This window comes from Dermacentor silvarum, chromosome 4 (genome assembly GCF_013339745.2).
Source record: "Dermacentor silvarum isolate Dsil-2018 chromosome 4, BIME_Dsil_1.4, whole genome shotgun sequence".
NCBI lineage: Eukaryota > Metazoa > Arthropoda > Arachnida > Ixodida > Ixodidae > Dermacentor > Dermacentor silvarum.
Genome location: NC_051157.2, coordinates 100,430,898 through 100,447,484, shown reverse-complemented (window position 1 = coordinate 100,447,484; position 16,587 = coordinate 100,430,898). Strand labels below are relative to the sequence as shown.

The 16,587-nt window shown below is 46.0% G+C and overlaps 1 protein-coding gene across 1 annotated transcript in view; it reads right to left on the bottom strand.

The window, feature by feature from the left end:
• Positions 1 to 1,149: 1,149 nt before the first annotated feature.
• The window catches only part of LOC119450456 (probable caffeoyl-CoA O-methyltransferase 1), a 46,714-nt gene continuing 31,276 nt past the window's right edge, over positions 1,150 to 16,587 (bottom strand). Inside the window, exons 3-4 of the mRNA XM_049665882.1 lie at positions 10,723 to 10,856; positions 1,150 to 1,496 (exon numbers count right to left, since the gene is read on the bottom strand). Of these exons, the coding sequence (XP_049521839.1) occupies positions 1,344 to 1,496; positions 10,723 to 10,856 (287 nt within the window). The 3' untranslated portion in view covers positions 1,150 to 1,343. The remainder of the gene's footprint in view (positions 1,497 to 10,722; positions 10,857 to 16,587) is intronic.

Here is a 16,587-nt window from a genome sequence, read left to right as displayed (position 1 = left end):
GCTATGGGAATGTAAAGACCAATATCCGACAAATAATACCGTGACCCTCGCGTCGAGATGGCACGCCGCCCTGCGCAGCTCCCACCTCGACGACCAACTCTGGGCTACCCAGCAAGCCTGCGAGGCGGCGAAGAGGCCTCGATGTCCCCACGTGGGAGGCCTAGGCCCAGCCAACTAAACTGCTGGTTTAAATAAAAGTTTGTTCCTCCTCCTCCTCCTTAGGTAGCCCAAGAAAGACTATCGTCTTTAAAAAAGAAAGCTACAGCTGCCGGGAACCCTGGCAAGCATTTAGGGACCTTTGAATGCTAAAGCGTCCTCCAAATTTTTGACACGCGCGTCCCTCGGGGCAACAGCAAACAATTAATCAAATGGTAAAAAAAGGTCCTAGGGCCTTCACATTTTGATATAAGACGGCTTAAAGTGCTCATGTAAAAATGTCTGCCCAGCAATGCATTTGTGTTTAAAAGTGAAGCCGACTTTAAAGAGATCAGTGGAAGCTTCGTGTATGTAAACTGGCTTTCCCACGTTGTGCGTTGCAGTGAAGCCTACTCATAAAGAAAAATGTGATGCGAATGGAGCCCGATAACGCTATCGCGTTCCACTCTTAAAGGCGAAGCTTAAGCGTCTTCCAATGTTTTACAGCGAAGCTGTATTCCTCTCGTTGGTGGGAAAAGTTTGTGGCGTAAAAACAAAACGCCAGGTTAACTATTGAAGACAAACGGCATATCTTTCTTTGCAATCAGGCATACAGCATGTGTGTGTGTGTGTGTGTGTGTGTGTGTGTGTGTGTGTGTGTGTGTGTGTGTGTGTGTGTGTGTGTGTGTGTGTGTGTGTGTGTGTGTGTGTGTGTGTGTGTGTGTGCGTGTGCGTGTGCGTGCGCGTGCGCGTGCGTGTGTGTGTGTGTGTGTGTGTGTGTGTGTGTGTGTGTGTGTGTGTGTGTGTGTGTGTGTGTGTGTGTGTGTGTGTGTGTGTGTGTGTGTGTGTGTGACGTCACCACGCTTCCATATATAAAAGGGAGACCCGTCTAACAACTCATTCAGTTCATTCTAAGACAGTTCATTCGCTAGACATTCACATTCGCAGGGCGGGATGGCGGCCAATTTTTCCCGCCTATTTCTATACCAACAAAAGTAAACCAAGAATTCACAGCAAACAGTGCACATCGTTTATTGATAACACACTATCGCATCGCAGGAAAAGATGACGCCGTTACGAGAACCATTCGTGAAGTTATCAAAAATACTTGTATAGAGTTTACTTTTTCGTGCCTAAACAAAGATCGAGTGTGAGAGTTGCCGAAGGCCGAGCAAGTAATGGACGAATCCGGCAGCGATGTCGCCCGTTCACTTCTTGAAGGCGAAAGTGACGCCGTCGCTCAGGGTCAGCATGCTGATCTCGACGCGGTCATCGGACGCCAGCTTGCGGTTCAGCCGTCGCACGGACTCCGTGACCGGATCGTCGAATGCCGGGTTGAACACTTTCCCTTTCCACAGAACCTGCGCAAACGCGGACGACGCGAGAGCCGCCATATGAGGTTTAAAAAATTCTGGAGTTTCACTTCTTCAAACTACGACCTGATTTATGACGCACGCTGTAGACGGGGGAATATTCGGATTAATTTGAGCCACTTCTTTGCCGTGTACTCGATGCATGGTACACGGGCTTTCTTGCATTTCGGCCGCTTCGAAATGTGGCCGCCACGACCGGGATTTGATCCCGTGACCTCGTGCTTAGCAGTGTAATACCGGAACCACTAAGCAGTAACGGCGGGTGCACAATGTGAGGCTCTGTACATCGCTGGATCTCTCTGAGGCTCACAACTGCTGTTCGCAGGGATTAAGTTATCGGATGAAAAAGACACTGGAGTTCGGGATTTATTTTTCCCGGTGTAACATCGTTGAACAAGTCGTCGGCACTTATTGGAAGCTTATCTGAATATTCCAACCGATTCGGCGCAAAAGAAGCCAACAAACAAAAATGGTAGACACATGAGACGAGACAAACCGGACAAATGGCCTGTATAATGTATAGTATCTACAACCTATTATTCGACCGGGAACCGCTCGGCAAAATGGGTTTTGTACGATTCCATACAAAGTCGGCCAACTCTTTGCATAAAGGCAGTGTGTTTGCATAAAGGCAGTGAAGTTTCACTTCAGCTAAACTGGTTGTAAATGATAGCGTATACAATTCAGGCATTCTGTGACAAGTCTCAGGGTTGGTAGTTGTCATATCCTTTCTTTAAATTAACAGCATATAAACAGCACCTTCGCAGACAGCGCAGGCAGGCACCTGGTGGTTAGCGGATATGACGCAAATCACATCACATCGCCTGCCACCGCAATATGGACGCCCACCGATCTTGAAGGTCTTGCTCAAGCGTCTAGTTGGTCCTCAAACGTTCTGGGTTCTGCATCATTTCTGGCGAACGGTAACGGAGGTGTTTTCGTGAGTTTCAGAAACTTATGGATTTCCAGAGCTTTTCGAAGACGCATCTACTCGTATTTCACACGTAAATCTACCCGCTTCGGTGGATCAGTAGCTACGCTGTTCTGCTGCTGAGCCCGAAGTCTCGGGTGCTATTCCCGACTGCAAGGGCAGCATTTTGACAGGGCTGAAATGAAAAATAACTCGCACACTGAGATTTTGGTGCTCGTTAAGGAGATCCAGGTGGTTAACATCAACCTTCAATTTTCCACTGTTCCGTCCCTCATAACCCACTGTGCCTTTAAAGAGTTAAAATCTTAAATATTAAAAAATGACGTGACATTTTGTACGAAGGCACCTCAATATCTCCACTAGCTAAAACTAGGCTTCCTTCTTGGCCCAAACCATTGTTGCTAATGACCATGAAACTAAAAGAAAAAAAAGATAGTGCAGAAATTGTGAGAATTGTCCACTAGTGCGTGAGCATTCTTTGGCTCAGCCGTTACTTCGCCTTTGCTTACTTATATTACTAGCTTATGCACGTCTACCGATCGCTGTTTCCGGAACCAAAAAAAATGCTGACGCATACGTGGACAGTTCTCCGAATTTCTGTAGCATTTCTCGTTGCTTATCATGTCTGTCCTGCTTACACCATATGATAATGTTCCAAGCACAATTCCATTCCACAAAAATACGGGGATTTTCATCTTCCTTCGTCAATTACAGTTTTGAGGTGGAGCAGTGGTAGCGTCTCTACCTCACGCACATTAACTGTAGATTCGGCTCCAAATGTTAACAATTCATCTTTCTTCTTTCTAGGTTATTACGTGCCAAAGCCAGTTCTGATTATGAGACACGCCGTAGTGGAGGGCTCCGGATTAATTTAGACCACCTGGGGTTCTTTAACGTGCACTACAATGCAATGTTAACAATTATATTGTTGTCCTTGTTTTTGAGTATCAGAAACGTTTAAATATCCCATTTCAGTACATTCTCTTGAAATATTCGTGCTGAAAATTAGCAGCAGCTCCCGTTCAGCTTTGGAGGTGGCAGCGCCTGATTTTCCCGCGGACGGCTGCATAGAAATCTTACGAGCGTAATATAGAGACAGTGATCTGCTTCTGAAGGCTTCCTTTCCTCTTCTTCTAGCTGTTGATTATCTCCTAGTTCATGTCGCTGTTCTCGTTGTTCCTTCTGCCGACTATCATTTTTTCCAGTGTCATTGTATACCTTTTTATTGTCGCAAATAACTATGTCGAGGCGACGGCAACGTGGCCATTTTTTATCGATTATAAAACTACCACTCATCTACAGTTACACTATTAACCCGATTAAATATCGTAACTTGACCAATTACGCACTTATCTTCCAATTACAAGGCTTTACGAGACAGACGCGGTTTCTAAGGGATTCTCGCCAAAGAACGGTTACGCATTCAAATAAAGAGATCTTCGCAAGTAATTCCTGTCGAGGGAGAAAAGCTAGCAGACTTATAGTGAATAACAGGGCTTGAACAAGGAATGTCGCAGAAGCAATAATTTCGACAAAGAAACTTGTCTCCGTCTGGGCAGCAACTGCTTTCTCTACCACCATTTATGTACGCGTACCTGAAGGCCGCTAAGGAAAGCAGTGGCTGTCCTGACGAAAACAAGTTCCTTTGCCGGAATGATAGCTCCTGCGACACTCCTTGTTCGACCTCTGTAATTCACTTCAAGCCTCCATCTTCCTGCGAACTTCCATCTCGTTTGGACCGCAGACTTTGCAGAACCACAACCCCATGTCCAGCGAAATTATTCCTTTCGAGCAGTGGCACTGACGTATTTAACGCCTGAAAATAAAGCGCGCACTTTAAAACTTTCCCCTTCTTCTTCTTTCTTCTTCTTTCTGGGGTTTAACGTGCCAAAACCAGGTCTGATTATGAGGCACGCCGTAGTGGAGGACTCCGGATTAATTTTGACCACCTGAGGTTCTTTAACGTGCAAAACTTTCCCCTATATGGTATGTCCAATAATACTCCCGTCATTTCGTGCGAAATAAACTAAGCACCCAAATGCGTTCGACCAGGACACAGGGAGAACATGGGAATGACGCTTGTATAACGCTTTCGAGCAGTTGCACGATTTGTTTGCAGTAGAAGTTGCATTGAACGCGCTCGCTTTAAAATTTGGACGAAAATCAGCCATGATATACACAAATATTAAGCAAACACGAAAATAGGTGCTCTCCTCAGTCATTCCGTGACACCGGGTCAATGTTCAATGTGGTTTGTAAAACACGTATGTAACTCCTTGAAGCGATTGCATAAATATTGTACTACAAGGACCCTAGCTACAAATGGCTAAGCCTTACCATCTGATGACGCATAACATGGTCGCCAATCCCTGGAAGTTTAAGTTTACTGGCACATTTGGTTGTCCACGGAAATCGAGAAACATTGCGGATAACGGCTCTATTACGTCCGAGCATTTGAAAAAAAGTACTAGTGCTCCATTGTGCTACAACTAAGGTGATTTTAAGGCGAAACCCCAAGCACCGCTAACTCAATGACACGATGACCATTTTTTTTTCTGAGTCATCATCACTCTGAAACCACAATTTACAGTCATTTCCGCAAGTCATCATGGTTTTTTTTTTTTGTGTGTGTGTGCAAGTCACCCTTCCTATGATTTACCAAACTCGAACCGGGAATGTGCACTATTTTTTGCCTAGTTACTCTCACTTGAACCCTAAAAACTCACATACATTATTTTACAAGTCGCTCCCCCACTCGATCACCCCTTCATTCACTCTTAATTCACACTTCATTGACTCTTGAATAACCATATCACTGCTTAGTTCACCTTCATTCACTCTATCATCTGGGTTTTACTTCTATCAAACTTGGTTTGCTCTATTACTAAAAATTTCCAATTTTCATCACTCTCGAATAACCCTATCACCACTTGATTCACCTTCATCATCATTATCATCATCATCATCATCATCAGCCTATATTTATGTCCACTGCAGGACGAAGGCCTCTCCCTGCGATCTCCAATTACCCCTTTCTTGCGCTAGCCGATTCCAACATGCGCCTGTAAATTTCCTAACTTCATCACCCAACCTAGTTTTCTGCCGTCCTCTTCTTCTTCTTTCTGGGATTTTACGTGCCAAAACCAGTTCTGATTATGAGGCACGCCGTAGTGGAGGGCTCCGGATGAATTTAGACCACCTGGGGCTCTTGAACGTACACTACAACGCAAGCACACGGGCGTTTTTGCATTTCGCCTCCATCGAAATGCGGCCGCCGCGGCCGGGATTCGATTCCGCGATTTGCCGTCTTCGACTGCGCTTCCCTTCTCTTGGTATCGATTCTGTAACTCTAGTGGTCCACTGGTCATTCATCCTACGCATTACATGACCTGCCCAGCTCCATTTTTTTCTCTTAATGTGTAGGGTGCAGATTAACGCGTAGGGTGCAGCTCCAGTAAAACATTCGCGTCACAATTTAAGTGAAGCGTCTCATGTTAAGAGAGCTACGGACGATTACAAGTTACGCTCCTCCCTAGCCATGCATTTCCTCCTCAACTCGCTCGCCGAGTGATCGGGGTTAAGCTCCGCCTGCGCTGGCTCTACGTCATGTTGTGACGTACGTTGTGGTCTATTTCCGGTTGCCTTGGAGACAGCGCGCGAAGGCTCGCCAACTTCTCCGCTAACCGCCCGGCCGTCGATCCCCAGCGAGAGCGATCAAGCAGCTAGCGTTGCGAGCGTTCTGTCGCAGCGCCGAGCGTGTCCAGTATTCCGGTGACCACAGGCGAGCTGGGTGTTTTGACGGATAGACGTCAGACTCTGGAGTTTTGCAAGACGCGTAGCGCCACCTGTCGGTGCGAAGAGGTAATAATTGAGTAGTGCAAAGTCCGACTCCCTTGCTAAGTTGCCTAAGCAGCTAGCGAATGCGAAACAACGATTTAACTTAATTTTGGTTCATATTGCGAATGTTTGCGCATTTAACAGCCAGAATGAGAGGAATTTCTCCGCTAGTCGGACGTGCCGCCGAACTGCCGTAAAGTTCTTGTTGGCTCACTCCTTCTATGGCGATGGCGAGCACGACGGCAACCGCGACAGCTCCGCGCGCTATGAAGAAACGCCGCAATCGACGTTACTGTTGCGTTGTAAATTGCCATGAACGTGAAGGACTGAATAACAACGTTCAGTTTTACCGATTTCCATCGCGGTCGTATGAAGGAGAAAGGAGAGAGCGCTAGATACGGGCCGTTCGCGTGTTGGGTAAGCGAATTACTCGCATTCTCCACAACACAGCCGCTCACATGAGAAAGTGTGATAATGTTGTTCTGCTGTAATTGTGTTGCGTAGCCCTCACGGGGGACTATGGAAACCAAGCGAAAACTGAGGAATCTGCAGCCGCCTCTTCGTTGGCAACAGAATAAACAAAGTTGTGAACCATCCTGCGTATGTGCCATCGATGTTTCTACCTGTTTACACACGTCCGCCTCCACTTTACTCAGCAAGTGGAACGGAGAGATTTGGCAGGTCAGTTTAACCAAACATTTTGGTTCCTTTATGAATTCAAAATCATGTTCTAGGGAATTGTGATATCGCGAGCTTATTTCTAGTTTCGGCTTTTTCGATACAACGAGCACGTTTCGCAATGCACTGAGCCCTCTTGACAGCGTTTTTCTTTTCTTTTTGTAATCTGAGCAATAAAGTTGCTGTGGGAGCACTGGATGAGTAATTGCGAAGTAACGCACGTGTTTAGAAAAAAAAATGTCGCGTTTCTTTACATTAATTTGTGCGCGTGTGTTGTTTTAAGCGTCTGCTGGTTTGTTTTGCCTTCGGTTGTATCCCGCGAAAGCGGACACGCACGTATCTCCATTTGCAGTAAATACAAACGGAAGACAACCGTGAAGAAAACATTCGAAGATGCGCGATAACACGCTCGAACGCCCAGGAAGCGAGAGCTGAAGCGAGAACGCTACTGAAAAGGCGAAGGTCGCCAGGGCCGTCCGCCCCTGATAAAGCGAGCTTTGTACCACTGACCGTAAGCTACATAGTTACCTGACTTAATCATATATGTACTTCATCGCTTTGACATTGTGTACGTACCCAAATTTAACACATTTAGGCGCTAGAGAACGGACGTCGGAGTGCTTGCCTCGAACTCGACGTTGTACGATGCTCGCTGTACGTACTTGCGAGTTGCAGCGCGCCGAAATAACACCTGAAACTTCTTTTACATTGTACACGTACTTCGCTCTGCTCCCTTTCCGAAGCGTGGATGGGCGGAAGAAGCTTTCCTGGTCCTTGATTTTTAGGAAACCGTGCCTTTACAAAACCGAAAGACGGGGCTCTATTGTGGCCTATGCAGCTTCGCTTGCGGACAGCTCTCTTTGCACTACTCAGTTTGCGCCAAGGCTGCGATGGGGGCGCTGGTGGCGGGTTTTTCCGCAGCGCCGCCTGGGCAGAGTCTGACGTCTATAGCCACAGGCGTAAACTAAAGCCCCTCCATACCGCTGTGATGAAGGAGCTTAGTAGACGTACGCAACGTTTATAAAAACGTTGGACGTACGTGAGCAGCCTGATCGGCATGCGCGGTCCAGCCATCTGGTGGTGCAGAGCTTAACCAGCCAAAAGCAGAGCTAATATTCCTGTAACCAAGTGTAAAACATTTTAAACATGACAACGTGTTCAAAATTATGCTCCTGCCAAAAATTTGAGCCAGCAGCAAAGTAGGAAAAAAAATTTGGTTACTGCTATATTAGCTGTGTGTTTGGTTGAGCTTTGTGCCGCCAGGTGGCTGCACCGTGCAAGCAGTTCATGTTTGAACCTCCGTTCATCACGTAAAACGTGGTAAAGCGGCCAGTACACTTGTGCTTGCGTTTACTTGAATACTGGACACGCTAAACTATATTGTGGCAAACCTTCGACGTGAAGCGACGGCCGCAAACGCGTAGATTCTGGCGCCGTCTGGATTGGTTTGGATACCGTAAGTCCGATGCGCTGCAGCCACGCCGCTCGTCTGCTGCCTTGCAGCGGGGCACGGTGTCGCAGTGGCGCACGATGTCGCAGCTTGACATGTCGCCGATTGCTACGTTTGTAGCCCGCAACGCAACAAGGGCGAACCGTGGTATTCGCGAAAAGAAAGAATAAGACCAACACTGACCGCGCAGCTCTCGTCAATACGGAGCACGTTGTAACACAAGCAGACGACACTTGCTGTGGGCCGGAAGTGCTTTTTGTGTAGTGATACATGTCCTTGTGCGTTCTCTTTCTTTACTTTCTTTTTATAGAAACAAATTAACTAACATCTAAACTATTACGAACGACATTTCTTCACGATAATGTTGGAAAAATTATCGATGACTCGCCCTGGGCAGCCAATCGGATAGCTGGCCCAGTGACGTATTCTGGGCAAATCGCGTCATCTGGGCACAAAAATCAGCCGCTTGGCGTGCTGCAATCGGTAGCGATGTACATGTTTAAAACCTTATAATAAATTACACGCTTTACGTGGAGCGCTTAGATGCGTCAATTAATGATCAGAAGCACCTACTCTAACGACTCAGTACGTTTGTACAAAATAATCAAAATCCTTTCAGGGTCCCTTTAACGTTAGGCCTAACACTTTTCGTTCTATCGCTCTTTGTGCAGTCCTTAACTTGTTTTCGAGCTTCTTTGTTAACCTCCAAGTTTCTGCCCCATTTGTTAACACCGGTAGAATGCAATGATTGTACACTTTTCTTTTACAACGACCGTGGTAAGCTCCCAGTCAGGATTTGGTAATGCCGGCCTTCCCAGTCTAAGAGCTTGAATACTTCTTCTAAGCATGCATTAGAGAGATTGTCTCTCCTTGCCTGACCCCTTTCTTTATAGGTAACTTTCTACTTTTCTTGTGGAAAACTAAGGTAGCTGTGGAATCCTTGTGGATATTGGCCAAGATATTCACGTATGCCTCCTGTACGCCTTCATTACCCAATGTCATTGTGACTGCTGGTATCTCTACTGAATCAAATGCCTCTTCATAATCGATGACGGCCATATAGAGAGTTTATTATACTGCTCAGATTTCTCCATTACTTGATTGATGACATGTTTATGATCCATCGTAGAATATTCCTTCCTGAAGCCAGCCTGCTCTCTTGATTGGCTGAAGTCAAGTGTTGCCCTGAATCCAATGGAAATTATTTGGGTGAATATTTTATACAATACTGAAAGCAAGCTAATGGGTCTATAATTCTTCAATTCTTTAACTTCTCCCTTATTAATTAATATAATGTTGGCGTTCTTCCAGCTTTCTGGTACACTTAAAGTCGTGAGGCATTGCTTATAGAGGGTCGCAAGCTTTTCAAGCATGATATCTCCTCCATCTTTGAATAGATCGACTGTTATTCCATCTCCTCCGCCAGCTTTTCGCCTGGTCATGTCTTGCAAGGCCCTTTTAACTCCATCGCTAGTTATAGAAGGAGCTTCTGTATGCTGTTCATGTAAACAGGTGATGGCGTGGAACCGAAGTAGAACACCCGGCTTCTAATCTTGATTCACCTTCATTCACTCTCAATTCACTCTCATTTACTCTTCATTCTCTTAGCTCACTCTATCTCATCATTACCTTTCGTTTGACTCCTATCAGACAACGAAACCCTTTTAATTCACCATCAATTCACTCTTAGTTCACCCTATTCCACTCCCTGTGCACCCATTATCACTTCATTCACTTACTTAATCACTCTTCCACCTTAATCGCGGTTTTGTGCGAATTATCGCCTCTTATCCTTAGAGGACCATTTCATTCTTCCTCGTCTTTTCTGGCGTTTTTACGTGCCAGAACCAGTCCTGATTATGAGGCATGCCGTAGTGGAGGGCTCCGGAATAATTTTGACCACCTGAGGTTCGTTAACGGGCACTACAACGCAAGCAGACGGGCGTTTTTGCATTTCGCCTCCATCGAAATGCGGCCGCCGCAGCCGGGATTCAATCCCCCGACCTCATGCTATTTCGTGTCGATGACGCGGTTTTAAACGGACTTGAAACGAAGACCTTACCATGAGACTTATGTAATCTTCTGCATCTCACGTGCTGCAATGCTCGACGCATCCAAACTTGCCACAGAGGAAAATTCGCTCATGCTCTGGTAATGTGTGTTCCTTTTAACAATACACCTGCATGTACGTCCTCTCAAGGATGACAAACAAGCACACCTTTCCACTGGCTTTCGCCAGGCTCAATACTGCCGTAGCGTAAACGTGCAGAATGCATACCACACTTACTCAAGGCCCGTTAAAGCGGCAGGCTACTCACATTGTCGACAGCGATGATGCCGTGGCGCCTGACGAGCTGCAGGCTCTTCTCGTAGTACTCGTCGTACGAAGCCTTGTCAGCGTCGATGAATATGAAGTCGAAAAAGTTGGATTTGCCTTGAGCGATCAGATCATCTGAAAAATGAAAGACGACGCATGTGGCAGTCGCGGTGGCTCCGCAAAAGGCAGGCCGTGTACTGCCATTACCCACCTGCTTCCCGACTAACGACGTATGTTACACATGCGTGCATGTGTGTGCGTTGGTGAGTGTGATAAGACAGTGCCGAACCGCTTATGGGCAGCTGACGACAGACGACACAACGGTTCTAACCGCAGAGCTTACATTTAAATTAGAAAGGCCGCTTTTCTGTCCAGGCTTAAATTACACAAAGATGCACCATCCAACAAGGCAAGGACGGAGCAAAAGTAAGTTGCTACAATCTATACACTCCTACGCTTGTATTATTCGGGAAGGAGTCCTGCTTTGTTTGCGAGAGTCGATGGGGGTAGGCTGAGATGGCAGAAGGAGCACGTCGTTTCTGTACTTATGGCGAAGCAGAGGAGGGAAACGAAAGAAAAGAAACTAAGCCATACCTGGTTTGCTACCCTACACTTGTGGATGTCGAAACATTATGAAAGTAGTTAAGAAAAGGAAAAATAACAAAAACAAACAAACAAAGGTCACGCGAATCCCACGCACTTTGGCAATGGATGTAAGCGAAGGTGCTGTTTGTGTTGATTGACGATAATTGGCCGTGAAGCTGACGGCGAATGTTCAGGTTCCTCAACGTTTAGTGTAACACGAAATGGGTGAGTTGACGTTAAACGTTACTTTGCGTACACCGGTTGTGTTCATGTAGTCTAAACTCTGTGTTTGAACGCGATCAGGTTGCTTGTGCACTGTTTCTCGACGTCCGAAAAGCATTTGACAGCGTCTGTCATAGTATACTACTAACCAAACTTTTATTGCTAGGCTTTCGGGGTGCGTTTTTGCGGCTTCTGAAAAACTCATCTCAAGGGCACCAACTTCTGTCTATTGTAAAATGTCGTAGCAACCTAGCCTAAATTAAAGCTGGCATCTCCCAAGGTTCAATTTTAAGCCCGTTAATATTTAACTTATATTTCAACGATTTATCTATTGTTGTGAACGTCAAATTATATCAGTATGCTGATGACACTGTGCTTGTTTCATACGCTCGAAGTTACACTGTCGCCATCTCTTCTTTACAAATGGCAACAACAAAAGTGATGGACTGGTTTCGGAATAATGTGGTCGATATCAATGTGTCCAAAACTCAATTAATCTGTTTCCACAACCCTGTGAAGCAAGTTATCCTATCGTCCCCATTATATTTGCACACATCACATCGCAATCCCTGTTCGTGTGACCCTGTGCAATACGCTAGCTCAATTAAATACCTTGGTTTTTTTACAGTGATTTATCCTGGAATTATCATTTCGCCCATATTTGTCAAAAATTCGCGCAGTGTCTTGTGTTTTGTATAATATGAAATTTTACATGCCATTGTCTGTCCGAAAGCTTGCAGTACATGCCTTATGCTACAGTGTAATACGGTATGGGATATCTACATATGGTCATGGAGCTCAACATTTGGTAAATCGGGTCAATTCCGTCCTTCATGGTATTCTGAAGAATGTTGCACATGATGTCTCCCCCAAATCTGATGTGTTCAAAACATTCTCTTTACCTGATTTCAATTCCTTGCGGCTATAAACTGTTGCCTTAAAGCATTTTTGGTTAAGCCAGTATAAAATTCCTTATGTGCCTGTTCGTTGCCTGAGACCAAAGAATCCTTACGTTACACCCCGCTGTAAGACGAGATACGGTCGCAGACACCGTGACTATTATGTCCCCGCAATGCTTAATTTACTTTCTCAATGCATACAAGACGTGAAGACGAAATGTGGTCTCAGAAAGGCTCTTAGACACATTATTGCGTGATCGGACGCCTGTCATGTTTTCTTATTTTTCACTGTTGTCTACAAGCTAATAACGTGTTACTGATGGCTCTGTCGCTGTCTGACAGGCACTGCCGTTCAAAACCACTGCGGCTTTGGCAGGCCCGATTCTTGCATTGTATTATACTGACGTCATCAATAAAGTATTATTACTATTTAGTGCACAGAACACACAGCGAAACGTGTTTACCTGAGGCGTTGCTGGGCGCCATTGTTCATAGTTTACGATACGGTTAGCCCTGGCATCGCAACGTGGAAGAAGTGTTAACCTTTTATCAAATTACGAGTTGTTACGTGTCAAAACCCCAATCAGAATAGGAGGCATGCAGTAGTGGGAGACGCCGGGGTAATTTTTACCACGTGAGGTTCTTTAATGGGCATCTAAATCTAAGTACGCATGCAATTTTGCATTTCGCCCCGTCTAAATGCGGTCGCTGCAACTTGCGACCTCGAAGAATGCCGTAGCTGTTAAGCTACCGCGGCGGATGCAGAAGTGTCGATTATCTGCGCGCGCACTCGCATAGTGTCGTCTTAACACTGCGTTACCTTATAACGCCCTGCGTCAGTTGTCCGCTGGACAGATTTGCATACTGTTATATTTCAGAAACAGCGGAAACATAGCGTACCGAAACTGTTGCTGTGTCTAGTAGCGTTTCCTTTGTCGAAGTGAACCCAAACGAGACATCTATTCTGATGTCGTCTTACGTACCCGTCTCCCGCGCTCTTCCCATGCGTGCAAGCTTTCACGAGCGAAAAGTGACAAGGCTGGTATAATTCCCCTCGTTTCGTTACAGCGTCGACGGACTCTGCCCTGTGCCTCCTTTCTCGACCTGCTCTCTACCGTTATTCTATCTACTTGCCTTCTTGGCTGTCGTGCGTAAGTAGACAGAGGGCATTGGGGCGTCGCATTGGGAAAGTCTAATAGACCCCAAACGAAAGATGCTTTCTAACGTTGCGTTTCCTGCCGCCGCTACTGTATATACTGACTGTCAACCACATTTTGACGCGGTGTGCCAGACAGCAGCAGTAGAAAAGTCGAAGGAACAGGCAAAGAAAGTTAATGAAGAAGCAGTAAATGACAACACAACCGCAGAGGAATGTTCGATGAATGTCACAAACGTTCGTGCAGTCCAATAAACCTTCAAGAAGCGCAATACAGGTATGAGGGGTTGTAGCCTTTTGCATGCAAGAGGGCTTAGGATAAAGTCAAAGGATATTTTCTTCCGAGAGCACTCTGTCATTTAAGCGGCTGAGACTATAGCTGGAAGAGCACATCGTTGAGCGTCGAATGATGGGCAGTGGCGCAGAGGGTGCTTTATTGTCTCAGCACACCCGCAAAAGTAGCATGCGGCGCTGTTCGCCATTTTGATGAGGAATGAATAACCATTCATTACAGCGAGGTTCAACCACATGCGACACAATAAAGTTGGTTAGCGGCGGGGATTCGGGTGCCAGGTCAAGTAGCAAATTAGGGCCGAGTGAACACAAGCGGGAGATAGTAAAACATAGTTAATTGCATTCTCGAATTTGATGCGGTTAGCTGACATGATGGTACTTACCGCGGGGTTAAACGTATTCTTGAAGATGGGTTTAAATGTCGAACGGCCAGTTACTCACACAAAAGTGTTTGCTATGTCGGCCTTTGATTATAGAATGTACGACCTGTCGTTAACACGAAGAACGCCTTTAATGCTACGTTAATGGGACCAGGAGGACTATCAGTGTTTAATAACCTCTATGCGGGCTAACTGATTGCTTTAGTACGTTTGTATACGTCTGTATATTGGGATTACCATAATAACGGTAACGTTGGCCTGAGGGCCCGCGCTCGGGGTGCCACCTTGTGACGTTGAATTCAGCCAGTGCACACTTAACTGTTCTTGCAGTGACCAGCTGTGAATTCAGTATTACAAAGGTGTTTGTTCGTAAGTTCTATTTGCGATTGACCGGTCACCTTCCATCGCTCATAATACATCCAGCACTGGCTGTGCATATAGCACAAACACTCGTTATCTCGCACTGGCACTGCCTGGAATTGGCTGTTACGAACAATTCTTATGTAAGAGCTTTTTGTGATTATGGGCCCTGCTTTCTCCCATAACTGAGCCGAGGGACCGCGCGACGCTCAAAACACGACCCCGCATGCTTTTTCATGTTTCTTCCTTGTTCGCGCGTGGCAATTTTTCAAGGGTGGTCTTAGCACGCTTCAAGGAAACCGCCAGTGCACACTGACGTAGGCAGTTTGTGCGCTACGGGCACCACGAATCTTTACAACGAGCTTTACAAAGTGTCATAAGGTCTGTCAGAAAGCCACATTGTAGAGTTGGACTTTGACGTAGCGGTACCATCTTCGCCTCCCGCGCAGAAAATGTGGACTCGATTCCCGATCCGTGTATTTTTTCCGGTATTTTTTTTTAATTCTAAGGTATCATGAAAACGTTATAAATAGCCCAGCTCCCCACATTCACAAGTTGGCGGCAGCACTTTCGTTTTCCACTGACGGCTACAAAGATATTTTACGAGCGTAATATAGAGACAATACTTAACGAGCCAATTAGATATTTTCATATCAAGCGATAATCAAATCAAAATAATGCTAGAAAAAGCTAATTTGGGCTTTGTACGTTGCATATGCGCTCGTAGCAACGTAGCGAGCGTGTATGCAATGTACGAACTTTGTACATCATCATCATGCATCCGTCACTTTTCGCTTCATTCAGCAAAAAAGAAAGAAGCCAGCGAACATTGTGCGTAGCGCCGCCTCTGCATTCGCCACGCACAGTTTGTCTTGAAATTTTGCTCCATGCAGCCGAGGCTTAACGATGAAAACCGTGGAAGGAAAGAGACACGAGAACGCACTCGCTTCAAATCAACCGGGTGTAGACAAGACCGCTTGAAGGAGGCGGGGCATAGCGGTAGCCGCACGGTGTAAATGTTGAGGCGGAACTGGCGGAACGCTGCGGCTTGAGCGGAGAGTAGTGTTTAACCACCCATATCTGGGATATTATAGCGAGCTGATACAAAATTCTTGGGAGAAATCATTCGTTGAGAGATAACCTCTGTGTGTAGTCCTACGCCAAGAACCGTTTCTGGGACCCTTGAAGGTGTATTATTCCCCGCGGTTGTGTCTGTAGGTCCACATTTCGAATTTAGGGTGCGCGCCTGTTTTGATATTGGCTTTCATTTTTTTATAACGTTTTGCAAAACACCTCGGGATTACTTCGGCGGACGTGCGAAAGGGTAGTAATTAAAATAAAGATATCGCTGTAAAAATAAAACGTCGTGTGGAATTCGGCAAGACACACATTGGGGCAAAGGGTGGAATTCGAAAGTACTACCCTTTCAAATGCGGGTATTAGTTCGCCTACATCCTTTTTTATGGGTGTAAGGGACCGAGATATGGACATGAGAAAGCACACTTAAGGGTGCAATAGTCCTTAGCGTGTAGCCACCACCACTGGGAGTTGCCACTGTGCATTTTGCGCTGCCTTTCTTGTCCTGATTTAAAATAATGTTGGGGCGCTATAACGTAAAGCTATTCCAAACTTTTCTATTCCAGTTCTGCAATCAGCCCTCCACGGTTGACAAAAAATTTTCGCGCCTCCCCCACTTCGCCTGCCTGTCAAGCGACATCACGAAAACTGCGAAAATGCCCCATCTGGTGTGATATGTGCACGCTGATTATGGATGATTAGACCAAACGAAAGAAAGACAATTATTTCTGATTCGCCGCCTTTTTCGCTATTAGCCTTCGGTTATCGGCAAAAAGTTCTCGGGCCGCGTCCACTTCGCCTGTCAGTCACGCGACGTCATAAAACCGCGAATACTCACGCGTCAAAGTGACATATGTACGCGTCAAATATGCAATATCGGAACAAATGTGAAT